The sequence below is a fragment of the Notolepis coatsorum genome (assembly GCF_963971535.1).
Source record: "Notolepis coatsorum genome assembly, chromosome: 1".
Classification (NCBI taxonomy): domain Eukaryota; kingdom Metazoa; phylum Chordata; class Actinopteri; order Aulopiformes; family Paralepididae; genus Notolepis; species Notolepis coatsorum.
The window spans coordinates 181,412,106-181,430,122 of NC_140165.1; the positions used below are offsets into that span (position 1 = coordinate 181,412,106).

The following is an 18,017-nucleotide window of genomic DNA, read 5'->3' on the forward strand; positions in this document are numbered from 1 at the left end:
CGTGTGCGTGTGTGCTCCCATATACCCCTATGCCCACATGAAAATTAACATGAGACAAAACTATAGTATTCCTAGGGCTGGGCATTTAATCAGATTGTATTTAAAATCATTTTGGCGATCAGTTCATGTTTTTAAGTCAGATCATCTGTATTTTTCACCCATCTCAATTTAGTCATTATGCCAATTCCCTTCCTGGTCGTTGCGCGCAATGCCCCACTGTCGGCCTGGGGAGGGGTTAGAACTACCACATGCCTCCTCCGATACATGTGGAGTCGCCAGCCGCTTCTTTTCACCTGACAGTGAGGAGTTTCACTGGGGGAACGTAACACGTGCAGAGGTTCACGCTATTTCCCCCAGATCCCCTCTGCTGAACAGGCTGACCAAATGACCAGGACCAGGACACATACCCCACCGGCTTCCCACCCGCTAACACTGCCAATTGTGTTAGTAGGGATGACTGACCATGCCGGAGGTACCGCTGACAGCTGGATTAGAACCCAGAGTCTGCGGTGGTAGGCGAGTGCTTAGTCCACTGCGCTACCCAGTCGCTCTAAATTAGGTCATATTTTTAAGCCAGGCCATAATCAAGCAGCCGTACGACACAGACCAATTACTATAGACATACTATAGTGCAGGGGTGGGCAACTTTGTATATGGTGAGGGCCACAAAATGTCCACAATCAATCTGGGGGGCCGCATTGTTTATCGGCAGTCCCGCCAGTAGTACCCCATCACTCAAATAGCCCATAATAGTCACAGATGTGATAAATAAGGTATATAAACAATTATAATTTGTTGTAACTTTGTTTTTATTCCATTTCAAATGCATTTAGTAATGCAATTTCAACTTTATGAATTTATAAACAGCTGAATTTAAAAGTATTGCTGTAACCCCAAATATATACAAAAATGATCAATTATAATTAAGGCTTCTAATAAAATAAATGTATGAACTTAAAGCCCACTGCTCAACAAACCTGCTGCATTTCCTGCTGCATTTCACTACAACAGTAAATCAAAAGTGCAATAATAAATTATTTTGTTAAATGTATAAACTTTTATCCTGCTACTAAACAAAACATTATAACACTGAAATGCATGTTATGGATATGAAGCACTCAGGAATGTTTTGTTTAGTAGCAGGATACAAGTTTATACATTTAACAAAATCATTTATTATTGCACTTTTGATTTACTGTTGTAGTGAAATGCAGCAGGAATGCTGCTTTGTGTTTGTGTTATTAGTGTTATCTGAACACTACAAAAGTAAACAAGTAAAGTGCAAGTAAAGTAAAGTGCAATACTACATGCCTCCCATTGACCCTTTATCAAACTGGCATGACATTCACCCTCGCCCCACAGTGGGTCAATAATGGTTATAATAATAATAATAATAATGGTCCCCTCTCTACACCTCTCCATCATCTCCCCCCCCCCTCTCTACACCTCTTCATCATCTCCTTCCCCCCCTCTACACCTCTTCATCATCTCCTCCCCCCCTGTCTTTAATGAGACACTTGTGGTCTCTCCATTTGGCGCACAATAGCAGGAATGTCAACTTCAATGTTTGTGCATGCAATCTGTATCAGATGAAATAATGTTTCATCCGACAGCCTGTTTCTCTCCTTTGACTTGATGTGCTTCATGTTTGAGAAATTGCTCTCACGTATGTATGTGCTCCCAAACATACTGGCCATAGAGAGGGCAAAGTCCCTGAGGAGTGGGAAGCGGTGCTCAGGTAGCAGTTTCCAAAACGAAATTCCCCTCTCATTTCTCTTTGCTTGAAAAAAAGGATCTGACTGTAGCTCGCACAGTTCAAGCTGCAACGGTGGGGGCTGCTCTGACACCGTAGCGGTGAGGGGGCCGGCAAACAGCGCTATCCGTGACTGCATGCCGTTGAAATCTTCAAACCGATCATTGAATTGCATTTGCAGTGTTTCAATGTCGCTCCTGTACTTTCCGACGGCTCAGCCATCGGATTTCTGTGTGTAGCTGCAAGTCGCCATAATCAGTGTCCATCTCTTCCAAAAAGGAGACAAACTTTCTATGGTTTAGTGACCTGTTGCCTCCACGAATTAGATTGGTAACCTTGGTAACCAAATCCATAACATGGCTGTATTCAAGCTTCTTGGCACAGAGAGCCTCCTATATCAGATAAAAAAAAAGAAAAACGATTTAACGACTCTCGCATATAATTTGACTACACTCGACTCGCATTGGTCATTATAGTGACGCACAATAGATGGAAATTATGTTAGCGAACTTACCTGATGTATAATGCAGTGCAGCATTGGACACTCAACGCCACTCTGCCTTAGAAGCCCGGCGAATCCATCGGTAACAACAGCCCCCATATTGCTGCACGGCACTTTCAACAGCGTTGAATATGTGCACACTAGGGCTGACCCCTATTAGTCAAATAGTCGACTAATCGATCGAAAGGAGCCATAGTTGACTGCCAACTCTTCTTAGTCGAATACAATACAAAAAAAAAAAAAAAAAAAAAAAATTATAATTTTTTATTTTTATTTTTTTTATTGGCCTGGGGCCGCATGGAACGTCGGTGAGGGCCGCCAGTTGCCCCTCCCTGCTATAGTGAATCACTATAGAAACGTAATATTTTGACAGTAAAACCACAGGAATACTATAGTGATTCGACATACATTTCTATAATATTCCCCTGCAAAAATACTATGCTAAATCATTATAGTATATACAGTATATTGCTGTGGTAAATGGAAAAGAAACACAGTAATACTATGAATCACTACAGTATTTATGTGCTAAATCTCTATATGAAAAAAGGAAGATAATTTATATAATCAGGAAGATATTTGTATTATAAATTGAGTGTCATTAGGGGGCTAACCTAACTAACCACCTGTATCCTAGCACAATAGAATGTTAGCATTTTAAGCATTTCTTCCAAGCTGGTTTCATGTACAAGTCCCACAAATTAATGATATTATCTAAATATAAACCACACCTACACTGCCCTGTCAACGTCCCTAAAGCACCACACACACACTCCGCAGAGGCAGCTCTGTATAGGATTGTGTTGAAGCACATTAGATACTATGGACTTTGCTTCTCATTCACTAGTCAGAAACAACTTGCATTCCTGGTATCCCCTGGCAACAGACTAACATAAAGCAATGTGTTCAACTGCAGCAGTCAGAAGGTCTGAAATATCATACAATGTCATACACACACACATACAATACGTGGACTGTTTGCTAGTCCAACCTACCGGCATTAGTGCAATATTTACATTCATACTGTGTGCAATCATTGTCATTATTCTTGTGCAATAATTATTCATACCAGTGCAATACTAATATTTATCCTAAGATAAAACATTTTGCAATAAGCACGTAGTCAAGTGCAACCTACCTCTTTGTACTTAAATATGTTTGTACTAGTGTTGCATGTGTTGTTATTATTTGAGGTCATCTGTTTATTGTTTCTTCTTTTTTAATTGCACTGATCAGGAGTAGCACTCCTAATTGTGTTCTGTACAATGACAATAAAGCTTTTTAATTAGGGATACTCGATATTGGCTTTTTTACCGATACCGATATACCGATATTGTCCAACTCTTAATTTCCGATACCGATATCAACCGATACCGATATATGCAGGGTTTCCCCCCCCTAAAAATGGAATAATTTCAGGTAATTAACATTACATATCTCTTGTTGTGGAATTAACACAACATTATGCATACTTTTGACAATAAATAAAATCAGAATTTGTTCTTACTTGCTTGCCTGGGTAAATAAAGGTTATAGAAATGTAAAAAAAAATTGAAAACCGATACCGATATTTTCCGATATCACATTTTAATGCCGATATCGGCCGATAATATCGGTAGGCCGATAATATCGGACATCCATATTTTTTATCTAATCTAAATTAACATAAACATAGCTTTGATAAAAGCGGACGGGCAGTCAGGATTTTGTTGCCATGTGGCCCCAGGAATATTGAAGAATATCAAAGAATGCTAAACCGCAAATGTTGTTTTCTGCACCTATGAAAGGCATCCACTAAAGTGTTTTCACAGTCATGTTGGCATAACAGAAGTTAATCCTGAACCCACATTTTCTTAATTGTACGATCCTATCTTGAGTTAATTTCAGACTTCCTGATTACTTTATGTTAGTCTGTTGTCAGGGGATACCAGTTAGTCTGTTGTCAGGGGATACCAGTTAGTCTGATACCATGTTTTAGTGTTTTCAGACTGCTTGTTTGGTAGGTATGAATGATATGTAAATATGACTTTTCTTTTTAGGTGAACATAATTTGATTTGATTTGATTTTATTAGGGATCCCCATTAGCTGGTGCGATAGCAACCAGCTAGTCTTCCTGGGGTCCACACACAAAAAAACACATAAAAACAATCACTATTGCAAAAAAAATTATTAAAAGTCAGTACACACAATGCATAATGAACCTACTGTAACAATTAATATAGCTAAAATTACATTAGTGTAAAACAAAAACAAAAAATTACTTTACAGTGTTAAAAACAATTTAAAAACAATTTAAGATTCTTTTTAAAAGTGAATCTACTGTAAATGCAGCAGAGGTTCCGAGGCAGGCCATTCCACAGAGTTAATGCTCTAAAAATAAAAGATCTCCCCAGAGCGCTGGTTCTAGGACCTGGCAATTCAAGCTGCCCACTACTGGAACCTCTAGTGTAATGCTCGTGCACAGTATTACTAAAAACAATCTGATTATGTATAAAAACAGGAGTCTTACTGCTCATGACCAACTTGAACAGCACAAGTATATTAAAAGACAATCTATTTTCAACGTTAAGCCAAGAGAGGCGGGCATGCATACGGCTCACATTAGACCTTAGTGAGCAGCCCAGTACCAACCGTGCTGCCCTGTTCTGGACCACCTGGAGCTTCCTGAGGTCACCACTGGCAGCAGATGACCACATCGCAGAGCAATAGTCAAGATGACATAAAACTAAACTTTGCACTATCTGACATAAAAGGGGACGGGCAACAAAAGAAGCACATTTCCTGGAAATACCAATTGCTCTTCCCATTTTTAAAACAATATAATTAATATGCTGAGACCAAGACAGAGTGCAATCCAGCATCACTCCAAGGAGTTTAGTACTTTCAACTTGTTGAACTGCTGAATTACACAAGTTTAAATGAAGCTTTGGATTTGTAGATAACCTGTGCCTTGTTCCCAGCACAATACATTTAGTCTTGGAGATATTAAGGACAAGTCTATTACATACTACCCAGTCATGCACAACTTTAAGTTCTCTACTCAAAACTTCATTAAGTACATTGCATGATGGTGCCGCGTAATACAATGTTGAATCATCTGCATAAAGAACTGTTGTAGCACATTTGGTAGCCCAAGATAGGTCATTCGTAAATACAGAGAAGAGCAAAGGTCCTAGGCAACTTCCTTGCGGCACGCCACACTCTAGACCTCTGCTACTGGACAGGCTGCCATTTAGATACACCTTCTGTGATCTGGAGGACAAATAACTTAGTATCCACTTTAAAGCAGAAGAGTTAAAACCATAACATAATAAAGGAGTATGTGGGTGTGTGGGGGGGGGTCACATACCGGTAGCTGGACTGTCTGTTGGAGAAAGATAATCTACTGTATAATGATTTCATGTCTGTTTAAATTACTAAAATGTTTGGTGTGTGTGTGGTCCCAGGGAGATTCTGAATGATGAGAGATGTCCAGGCTTCCTCCTGGATGCTGTCCGCGCCACCATTAGGAAACAGAGGACTGTCATCAAAGCCAAGATGCTGGGAATACCTGCAGATGAATGCAGCAGGTCGGTCTCTCTCTCTCTCTCTCTCTCTCTCTCTCTCTCTCTCTCTCTCTCTCTCTCTCTCTCTCTCTCTCTCCTGAACTTGGTAGATCTGCGTTTGGCTTCTCTGCCCTTACCCTCATGGAACACTACCTCATTCAAAATGCAGACATAGAAATAGGAGAAGAAGAAGAGTTTATTTTGAACAGCTTGTCATTTGGACTTGAAATGCAAGTCCAAATGTAACATTCAATATCCATTTTAGTTTAGTAGTTATATGAAAATGAAGGAGCATACAGTTTGCACAATTATAGCCTACTGCTGGAAACACTTTAATGCAGGCCTAGACTTTCATGAAATAAAAAATATAATAGTCCATTCTCGGCTTCTGTAGAGAACTGCAAGACTCGTTTGTTTAACCGCTTAGGACTGCTTCGATAACAATTAGTATAAATTTCAAACACCCCTGAAAACGTCAAAACAAGTCTAACAACCAAAATGCTCTTTTAAAAAGAAAATCATTATATTTGGATCAAGCAGAAACCATGCGATGGGAATCAGAGTGTCAATGTGAAAAGTGCATCTCCGCTAGAGCTGGGTGTTTCCTGACTCATCCGTGTTAAAGGTCCCATGTTTAGCTATTCCTTTCACTATTTGGGCAATGTTACACAATTCCTGTGAGTCTATGGAACACATCTTCTTCAAAAAAATTCATTGTTTTGTATTTCTAATCAAGTACTCTAAAGCAGCATTTTTCCACTTCAAGATTTCAAGCTGTTTTGGGCTGGGCTCCGCCCATACTCGCAAAGCGCTTTGAGTGACAGTCACCCTGGCAGACAGAGAGAGAGATTGAGGGAGATTGTCAGTATTTCTACTCGCTCTGTTGTTGAGCGAATGGTTGAGTGTGGCTACAACCATAGAGTTAGTTAGTTAGTTACCGTAAATCCTCTAATAGTGGAGGGCATTCAAATAGAGGACAGGCCTCTTATAATGGAGGGGGGGTTTGATACATGCAGACAAATACAGGCCGGCTTCCAATACAGGGTCGCAAAAAAACCTTTTTTATTTTTTGTGCCGTGATATAGAATGAGATAAACTCTTGCCAATGCAAATTAAGTGCTGCCTCTCTCTACTGTTCCCGCTACACTCTGACTACATTAATGTTTCCCTACTCTCACTTCATTGGCGTTAGCTAACGTTGTCATAGCTAGATCTGTGGTGTCGGCTGGATGACGTTGGCTTCGTTTGCAAACGTTAGTTAACGTTCGCTATCTATATGGCGTTGGCAGGCGGGGCTGGCGTTGTCCAGTTGACATTACAGATCATGATGGCTATGATAGCGTTAGCTAAAGCTATTGCCACACTGCATGTTATCAACTCAATTCGACTCAGGTAGAGTCGAGAAGGTACCACACGCTAAATTGTCTGTGCGGACCCCGCAACCTATAGACAGTTCCAACTTCAGTGTGTGAATTACGTTAAAAATAAGAAATTAAGGCCTGCCTCTTATATAAGCCTCTCTCTAATAAAGGCCTGGTGCTCTTTGCAGCTGAGGTAAATACAAGACCCATCCAATATTAGAGGAAATACGGTAGTTAGTTAGTTAGTTAGTTAGTTAGTTAGTTAGTTAGTTAGTTAGTTAGTTAGTTAGTTAGTTAGTTAGTTATGCAGATCAGCTCCTTGCTATGTAGGATAGCGAGTCAAATCAGAATGGCTTAGTTCACTGGGGGAGGATCTTGTCTCAACTGAATTGGAGCAATCCGCCAAAATGAGAATTAGAGACACAGACCCCATTGATACAAACCCCCATTGCTAGAAAACAATGCTAAACACTGGAAAAGGCAATTTATAAGACAGGGGACCTTTAAAGATCCGAATAATTTATTTATTTATTCTCTTTTTTCTGTATTTTTGCTCCCATCCCAATTTAGTCGTCGTTATGCCAATTCCCTTCCTGGTCGTTGCACGCATTGCCCCACTGTCGGCCTAGGGAGGGTGTAGAGACTATCAAAAGCAATTGCTTTTAGCTTGTCAATCAGAATGGAGTGATTGACAGTGTCGAAGGCCTTTGTAGGTCCAGCATGACCATGCCGCAGTATTTGCCCGCGTCCACCTCTTGTTTGATGTGGTCGTTCAAATAGAGAAGGCATGTGTCAGTGGAGTGGGATGTTCTGAAGCCAGATTGGAATTCGTAGACATAATAGTAAATTACAGTACAAAGGTTAGTCTTTTTAATTTTTAATTTTTAATTTCAGATATTGTTTGGAGAAGTGTGTTTTTAGTCGACGGCGGAAAATTGGGCGGGTTTCAGCTGCATAGAGCCAGACGTAACACCTACATTCAAGATTCAAGATTGTTTATTGTCATATGCACAGTTAAACAGACAGTTTGCCATACAATGAAAATCTTACTTTGCTAGTCGGCCCTTCACACAAAATCACACAATACTTAGGCCCTGGTTACACTTACAATGTTTCATTTTCGAATTATTTAGTTTGCATGTCCAAGTTAAAAGGCAACGCCGTTTTGGCAGGCATTTTAGTTTTCCTAGCGGCAACGCTCAAAGGGGGTTTTCATTTTCAAAACTCCCCTGCAACGGTGTGATAGGTTTTTAGTTCATTAATGCTAATATCTTATATATCTGAGCTCCCATTGTCTCTCCACGGCCTTGTTGGGGCCGTGGCTCTGTGTGTCTCCCTGCATCCGGCCTCTCACACACACACACACACACACACACACACACACACACACACACACACACACACACACACACACACACACACACACACACACACACACACACACACACACACACACACACACACACACACACACACACACACACACACACACACACAGGCCAGTGAGGAGGGGCAGACCTATAATATCAGATTCATCTCGGACCAGACCATGTATGGCAGTTGGATACAGGCACACACAAGCGCACACACACGCACACACACACACCCCTCCCTTTTCTCTTTGTCAAACCCGACTATATATGGCAATTGGACACAAGCACACACACATACACATACATACACACGCACACACACACTGTAACTGAGGGGTACAATTCCCTGACTGTATTGATAAGTATGGTATCATTAAACCACTACCGCTTTATGTACTTTAACTACTGGCCACACAGTACATGATATAGATATGATGAACACTTTCCCACCATGAAACCAAGTCCACACAAATGTATAAATCGAATATTTAATATATAGCAAAGGGTATATACAACGTTCACTTAATGACATTTATGATTTGAATGCACTTGTAAGGCAAATGAGTATTCGTAGGCAAATCAACATTGAATGTCCAATCTCTGGTTACGCAGGAAGCAAGTATACAACCTGGTTCTTTAGGGAACTATAGCGATGGTACTTAAATGATTATAGCTGGATACACTAAAGGGGGGTCCCGCTGGTTGTAAGTCAGTAGGGGGGGGGGGGGGGTTAGGAGAGCCGCTGGCGATATCCCATCTGGCCAACGATTTCTTGGGAGAATTCAGAGTGCTGAACACGGTGCCCACAGAACCTTGGTCCACAGATGAATACAGCTGGGCCCTCTTGTAGACGGTAGCTGCCGGTCCACAACGAAGAGACGTGAGGCGACCTCACTCGGGTTAGAGCGCCGTCTCACCTGGACTCCTCTCGGGGGTAGTTCCAACACTTACCAGTGTTGGCTGTTATCCATGGCATAATCAAAGCACCCAAAGCAAGTAGATAATCCAAGCCGTGTAGGGCTCGCCGTCGTCCGGGTAAGGTAATCCAATGTGCAGGTCCACTCGTCCTAGCCCAGAACTCCTCGGATGAAAGCACCACACGTGGTCTGCCCAGCCTGGTTAAGACTCTGGATAACGCGAGGAAAACGATGGGGGTACTGCTCACTTTATAACTCTAACCGAACGATGCACCATACATAATAGACTATTATTAACTTAATAGAAATACGTCCCACTCGACGGTATAGTGCCAAACTATGACAATTCAACTATTAATCCACACGATGTCTCAATGCCATTCTGAGGCCAAGTTGACCATACTGCACCACACGTATCGTGGGTGAGGCTTAACGTCTTGCCACTAGGTTGGAGGGTAAAGAACTAAGGGCTAAGGGACTAAAAGAAAGTTCTACTTTACTTGCGCCATATATATATGCGCTGTGAACAAATAGTACCATTCGTATTTCGCCAGACGTATTCCTACGCGGAACCGGGGCTAGTAACGACATGTTCGTCGGCACGATTGAACTTGAACCAAGGGGCTTGGCTGCTGGCGCCAAGTTCTTGTCCAATGAGAGAATGAAACTATTATGGGCTGTTAGTAGACTAAAGGGATATTCAGTGTATATGTACAAGGAATATACAAGGGATATCAAACGATATACAAATACTATTAAATATATATCCATAAATAAATATATATATTCGGTTTAATCTGATCCTTCACAACAGCCGCCCCCTAATTAGTCCCACCTAATTAGCTAAGCAGAGACAGATTAACCGCACTGTCTACCACTCAAGGTCCGCTGTAAGGGTCAACTCACAAAGTCATGGGGTCATGGTCGTCATCGATAGTGTCTGGGAGTCTGGGCAGTTCCATTAGCCTCGCCACGGGTCGTGTGTAAGTTCGCCCTTGGACGAGCACCTCAGCTGCTCGGACCTTGCCATCGGCACCGGTGATCACTTTGCTTACGCGGCCAGCCGGCCACATAGCTCTGGGTAGTGACTGGTCGATAATCATGACGACTGTTCCTTCTGTCAAATTGTCTCTCTCTTTTACCCACTTCTGGCGGGTCTGTAGAGACGGTAGGTAGTGGAGTAGAAAGCTGTTCCAAAACTTGTCAGCTAGTACTTGACTACCTCCACATTCTTCGGCCGTTCGCTTCTTCAGGCCTGTACATTGTCTGGGGTAGCGCGGGGTCCAGCCGCCCCATCAAGAGTGTGTTGGGGGTGACTGGGTCGACATCTGCTATATCACTGGAGACGTAGCCGAGGGGCTTGGAGTTCAATACTCCCTCGATCTCCGTGAGGACTGTCATTAGGACTTCTTCCGCTACAGTCTGGGCCCCAAGCACGGCGTACAGGGCTGTCTTTATAGAACGTACTTCTCGTTCCCAGGTTCCACCGAAGTGGGGTGCGTTCGGGGGATTAAACTGGAAGTCAATCTGGGATGGAGCGAGGTGGGTCTTAAGTTCTGGGCCCATAGCTTGGAAGCTCTCTCTCAGCTCTCTTTCTCCGCCTTTGAAGTTTGTCCCGTGATCAGACAACAATGTAGACGGTTTTCCTTTCCGTGATGTGAATCTTCGGAAGGCCATAAGGAATGAGTCTGTGCTCATGGTTGGAAGGAGTTCGATATGTATCGCTCTGGTGGTCATGCATTTGAATACAATACCCCACCGCTTCTCGGTTCCTCTTCCTTTCTTTATATACAACGGGCCAAAACAGTCCATGCCTGTGGAGTGGAATGGCTTGTCGCCGAGTCGGAGGCGACAGGGGGGTAGGTCAGCCATCCGGGGTATGCTGGGCTGCGCGCGCCACTTTCGGCAGTCTAGACAGGTTCGCTGGAAGCGTCGCACTGCTTCTCTTCCTTGAAGTATCCAATAGCGACGTCTGATCTCCGCGAAGACTCTCTCTGCTCCTGCGTGGTGTACATCCTCGTCGTATTTCTTTATGATCAGCTCTGTGACTTTGTGTCGGCTGTTCAAGACTATCGGGTACTTAACGTCATCCGGTAGATCGGGGGCTCTCCGCAGACGACCACCCACTCTGATGAGATTATGGGCGTCACTCTCGGGTGCCAGGTGGAGCAGTCTGCTGTCTGATGGGACAGGCTTTCCTCCCTGTAGACAGTCTAGCTCATCGGGGAACGAGTCTCTCTGGGCTCGTTGTAGTAGAAGAAGTTCTGCTTCTTCGTAGTCAGCTGCTGAAATGTCAGTGGTGGGCTGAATCTCTGGGTGGTGCCACAGGAATGTCTTTAGTTGCGCACTCTGTAGGGTAATGCAATCATCTATGTTGGGGTCTGTGGAGGCGACTGTGCTCAGTCCACAGAACATAGGTTTCTTGTTCTCAGCCTCCTCTTTACTCGCTTCCCGTGGGGTGGGCGTAGGCCACTCTCCTTCCGGGAGCTTGAGGAACTCTGGTCCGTCACTGTAGATGTTGCGACGGGTGAGGTCATCTAGGGACATTCCCCGGGTGATGACGTCAGCTGGGTTGTGTTTGGTGTCCACATACCGCCAGCTCGCTGCTTCTGTTAACTCTTGAATCTCTGTGACTCTGACTCCCACGAAGACCTTGTATCTGCATGAATCAGACTTGATCCATGTGAGTACTGTCGTGGAATCTGACCACAAGATTGTTCTGTGCACCGGAATGGTGAGTTCACGTTGGATTAACGTGGCTAGATGCGCTCCTGCTAGGGCTGCGCAGAGCTCTAGACGCGGGATAGATTGTTGCTTTCGTGGGGCTATTCTTGAGCGAGCCAGGATGAAGGCGGTGTGTATCTCTCCTCCCTTCTCTTGGGCACGCAAGTAGGCCACTGATCCATAGGCTACTTCGGAGGCGTCGCTGAAGACGTGTAGATCCATCTTGCATGTCTCTGGCCTCACTGTGGGTGGGAAGTAGCTGCGGCGTATATTGACGCCTGGGAGTGAGCGGAGTTCCGTCTCCCACTCTCTCCATGTGGAGGCAAGGGGTGCGGGTATTGGGTCGTCCCAGCCCTGGTCCTTGTCCCATAGTGCTCGTACAATCATCTTTGCCCTGGTGGTGTAAGGTAGAATACATGCCAACGGGTCATATTGTCTGGCGAGTGTTCTGTACACACTCCGTCTGGTGGTCGGTATCGCTGTCGACCTTCCCTGCTCCGTGGTCAGGGGTTTGTGTCTATAGTGGAGCGAGTCTGTTTTGAAGCGCCAGACTAGTCCTAGTGTCATTTCTTGGGCTTCTCCTGGGATTGTCGCCATCCAGGTCTCGCTGCTGGCAGCCTTGTCCGCGGGGGAGAGGCTGCGCAATACGTGCGGGTCGCTGCTGGCCCACTGCCTGAGATCAAAGCCGCCTTTGATCAGGGAGGCGCGTAGCTTGAGTAGGAGAACCTCGGCTTCTTCTTGAGTCGAAACGCTTTGTAAACAGTTGTCCACGTAGAAACTGTTCTTCACACTGTGTCGGACCTCTTCATCTGCTGCTGGGTCCTCTGCGACGTGTTTCTGTAGTGCAAATGTAGCACAGCACGGGCTGCATGTGGTTCCGAAGGGGAGGACTTCCCATTGGTAGATGGCTGGGTGCTCATCTCCGGTCCTCTCTCTCCATAGGAACCGCAGTAGGGGCTTATCCTCCTCCACTAGTCTCACCTGCAGGAACATCCCTTTGATATCCCCGCTGATAGCCACCTTGTCCTGGCGGAAGCGTAGTAGCACGCCTAGTAGAGAGGGGCCGAGTGTGGGGCCAGGCAAGAGCTCTTTATTCAGATTTTGGGATCCGATCTGGTAGCTGCAGTTAAACACAATGCGATCCTTGCCGTTGTGGTGGACCTTGTGGTGCGGCACGTACCATGATTCGGTCGTCTGATCGGCCTCTTTAATGTCAATCTTTGTCACGTGTCTCGCTGTGATTAGCTTCTCAATCTCAGCGCGGTACACACTCTCTTGAGCGGGGTCTTTGGCTAGGCGCCGCTCTGTGTTCAATAGATACCGCTCCGTAGCGTCTTTCTTTGCGTGAAAGGTGGGCATTCCCTCTCGCCTCAGGAGTGGAGTTGCGTATCTCATCACTCCGCCGACTGTGACTCTCTTTGTCCCTTGCTCGAGGAGGTTTATGGCGTAAATGTCTTCTTTAGAACGAATGTCTTTCTTTTCGTTCTTAAAGGGCATTGTCTCTAGTGTCCATAGCCTCTCGACATGCTGCAGGAGAGTGGTGTCTTCTTCTGTCACTCTGGAGTGGAGGCAGCTAGTGGCTGCTGTTCGGTTGAGAGATTTAGCGAGGGGGCCTTGTAGTGTCCATCCTAGGCGGGTCTCGACTGCTGCAGGACAGCCTCGGGGTCCTGTATGGACCCGGTCTATCGGGACTATGAGGTCTGCATGGTCGGAGCCTATCAGCAGGGTCGGGGTGGCGCCGTCTATGAGCGGGATAGGTAGTTGACGCAGGTGCACATATTTATCCATCAGTTTGGCGATGGGGTAGGTGTACTGTGATAGTCCTATTTCTTGGCTGGTGAAAGCATTTGTAATCCTATACCGTCGCTCTGGCTGCCCGCTTGCTGCGATAGTGAAGGAGACATTCTCGCCTTTTATCGTCTTTAAATCTCTTCTTATTGTCCGAATCGTCATTTGGTTCTCGCTCCCCCGCAGTCCCAGCTGGGCCGCAGCGGACGCGAGCAGAAGGGTCTTCTCTGACCCGTCATCAAGGACGGCGTAAGTGTCCATGACTTTATCTTGGTAGCTCAATGTTACACGGACTACCTTTAAGAGCACTTGGGCGCCGCTGCTGCTGGCGGGGTCAATGTACATGACACTTGCCTTGGTGCTGCTCGATGGTGCAGGTGCAGGCTTTCTTCTGTTACTGTCGTGTAGGACATCTAGGTGGGCTCCGTCACACCGACTGCACCTCTTCTTTAGGCGGCACTCGGCTGCCATGTGACTGCGCGCACATCGGTAACAGCGCCTGTTGGACTTTATCCATTGACTCACTTCTTCTGTATTCATCTTGGTGAACAGGTCACATTGTGACAGCCAGTGTTCCTTCTCGCAGTACGGGCACACCATCTTCCACTTCTCTTTTCTCGAGGGGGTACTGTGGTTCTTACTGCTCGGTACTGATTCTGATTGGTGCATGACAGTCACCGATCTTCTTCCATCGTTTATTCTCCTGGGTCCCTCTCTGGAGCTTGGTGTGCTCCACACGAACGTATCCAGTCGTAAGCTGCTGACTTCTCTCGCCAGGAAGTCGGCTAGATCGAGGAGGGATGGTTCGGGACCGTTAGGATCACGGTGGTCTCTCTGCCGCCTGAAGCGCTCTTGTCTGGCGGGTGGCAGCTTCTCTAAAATCCTCTCGACGTTAGAGTTGGCGTATAGCTCGTGCATACCCTTTTCTCGTTGTGCTCCCAGCATCCCTACCAGGGACTGCACTTTTATAGACAGGTCGTCTAATGAGCGATTGTCTGTTGCTGGGGGTAGGCGGTCAATATGCCTTATCTCTTGGATTACGTAATCCCATATACGTCCATATCTCTGGTCCAGCGCTGCTAGAGCCGCGGTGTATGGGGTCGTAGAGGTGGCATAGGCTAGCGCTATATTGTGCGCTCGGGGTACTTTCAGGTGCTTCAGTAATATTGCATACTTGTGGCGTTCATCAGCGACATCCACCATCATTGTCTCTAAGCACATCCGGAGCTCCGTGTACTGTGCTCGATTCTCATAGGTGAAGTCTGGAAACGTCGGTGTACCAATGTATGACGCCGTGGATGGCTGATACATCGGCGAGCGTTGGGGGAGAGGCCTCCTAGGCGAGTCTCCTCTTGCGCCTCTCTGTGGGCTGGTACCGGCAGGGTACCATGGCCCGCTGGTCCAGGTGCTATTCCTCGGGGCTGGTCGTGCGTCATGCTCACCCGTGAATAGAGTCGGGGGTCTGTAGCGCAGCGCCGCGGGGGTATAGCCTGGGCTGTACTGGACCTCCTGGTCCGGTGGAGTACTGTGCTGTCGTCGGGCTTGGTTCTCCTCCTCTCCCTCTTCTTCTTCTATCAGGTCCTCTAGATCCTGTAGTCGTTTATTTAGCTTCTCCGCAGTGTATGCCGCTCCTTCCTTGTAGCTGGGTCTCGCTTGGACCGGTCGGGGAAGGGGGTCTGCGGGGGGTATAGGTTTGGTCCGTTGGTCAAGTTCAGGGTCGCTTGCTCGGTTAGGAGACGCTGCCCTTGACTGTTGTCTCGACGAGTTCCTTGAACCCCTGGCGGCGGGAGAGGGTGTTGCCTTGAGGATCAGCTGCTCCATTAGTTGCGCTTGTAGCTTGTCGCGCTCGGCTTGTAGTCTGTCGCGCTCGGTTTCGCGCTGGATGAAAGCGAGGTCGCGCTCTGCCTCTCTTTGGGCACCGTCAGCGGCGCGCTGGGTGTCTGCTCGGTCTCTTGCCATATTCTCTTCCGTCTGAAGGCGTCTCATCTCCAGGCGTATGCGCTCTTCTTCGCTCCGTTGCTGCGCTTGGAGTTGTTCGCGCTCGCTAAGCGTCTGTGCTTGGAGTCGGTCGCGTTCACCCTGAAGTCGATCGCGTTCACCCTGAAGTCGATCGCGTTCGGTAGAGGCTGTCAGGCTGACGAGGAACGCCTGTGATAGCATCCTCTCCGCTTCGCTGGGGGAAGACGGTTGTAGAGGTGAGCCGCTCCTGGCTGTACTCGTTGGGGAGTCCTGGAGCTCTATCTCCTCGGCGCTCTCCTCATCTTGTTCCGTGCAGAGTTCTCTCTCTGTAGGGTTGTCTTCCTCCCGGGGCTGGTCGGGGACTACTTCTTCGGTATTGGCGGGGGGTAAAGGCATGTCAGCTCCCTCCTGGTCCCCACCGTGAGCTCGGTCAGTTACATTAGAACCCACTAGGGCCTCTGTGGTCGGGGTAACCTGGTCGTTAAGGTCAGACATAATTTTACTTTCTACTTTTACCGCGTTTACCGTTTGTAGAAGGCTAGGTAGTTGACTGACAGCGTAATCCTCTAAGTACTGAGGTGTCTGTCGTCTGCGCCGCGGGCGTTCTACGTTAGGAGGACCGTTTCGTGGAGTGTTCATCATAGGCCATTTCAATATTAATAACACTATATTAATATTACACTAGTTACCCTCCGGCTCGAAGGACCAATTGTAACTGAGGGGTACAATTCCCTGACTGTATTGATAAGTATGGTATCATTAAACCACTACCGCTTTATGTACTTTAACTACTGGCCACACAGTACATGATATAGATATGATGAACACTTTCCCACCATGAAACCAAGTCCACACAAATGTATAAATCGAATATTTAATATATAGCAAAGGGTATATACAACGTTCACTTAATGACATTTATGATTTGAATGCACTTGTAAGGCAAATGAGTATTCGTAGGCAAATCAACATTGAATGTCCAATCTCTGGTTACGCAGGAAGCAAGTATACAACCTGGTTCTTTAGGGAACTATAGCGATGGTACTTAAATGATTATAGCTGGATACACTAAAGGGGGGTCCCGCTGGTTGTAAGTCAGTAGGGGGGGGGGGGGGGTTAGGAGAGCCGCTGGCGATATCCCATCTGGCCAACGATTTCTTGGGAGAATTCAGAGTGCTGAACACGGTGCCCACAGAACCTTGGTCCACAGATGAATACAGCTGGGCCCTCTTGTAGACGGTAGCTGCCGGTCCACAACGAAGAGACGTGAGGCGACCTCACTCGGGTTAGAGCGCCGTCTCACCTGGACTCCTCTCGGGGGTAGTTCCAACACTTACCAGTGTTGGCTGTTATCCATGGCATAATCAAAGCACCCAAAGCAAGTAGATAATCCAAGCCGTGTAGGGCTCGCCGTCGTCCGGGTAAGGTAATCCAATGTGCAGGTCCACTCGTCCTAGCCCAGAACTCCTCGGATGAAAGCACCACACGTGGTCTGCCCAGCCTGGTTAAGACTCTGGATAACGCGAGGAAAACGATGGGGGTACTGCTCACTTTATAACTCTAACCGAACGATGCACCATACATAATAGACTATTATTAACTTAATAGAAATACGTCCCACTCGACGGTATAGTGCCAAACTATGACAATTCAACTATTAATCCACACGATGTCTCAATGCCATTCTGAGGCCAAGTTGACCATACTGCACCACACGTGTAACGTGGGTGAGGCTTAACGTCTTGCCACTAGGTTGGAGGGTAAAGAACTAAGGGCTAAGGGACTAAAAGAAAGTTCTACTTTACTTGCGCCATATATATATGCGCTGTGAACAAATAGTACCATTCGTATTTCGCCAGACGTATTCCTACGCGGAACCGGGGCTAGTAACGACATGTTCGTCGGCACGATTGAACTTGAACCAAGGGGCTTGGCTGCTGGCGCCAAGTTCTTGTCCAATGAGAGAATGAAACTATTATGGGCTGTTAGTAGACTAAAGGGATATTCAGTGTATATGTACAAGGGATATCAAACGATATACAAATACTATTAAATATATATCCATAAATAAATATATATATTCAGTTTAATCTG

General features: G+C 46.1%; 1 protein-coding gene across 1 annotated transcript in view; it reads left to right on the forward strand.

Moving 5' to 3' along the window:
* rilp (Rab interacting lysosomal protein) overlaps positions 1–18,017 on the forward strand; it is a 144,973-nt gene that overhangs the window by 92,798 nt on the left and 34,158 nt on the right. Inside the window, exon 6 of the mRNA XM_084328394.1 lies at positions 5,703–5,825. Coding sequence (XP_084184520.1) covers positions 5,703–5,825 — 123 coding nt within the window. The remainder of the gene's footprint in view (positions 1–5,702; positions 5,826–18,017) is intronic.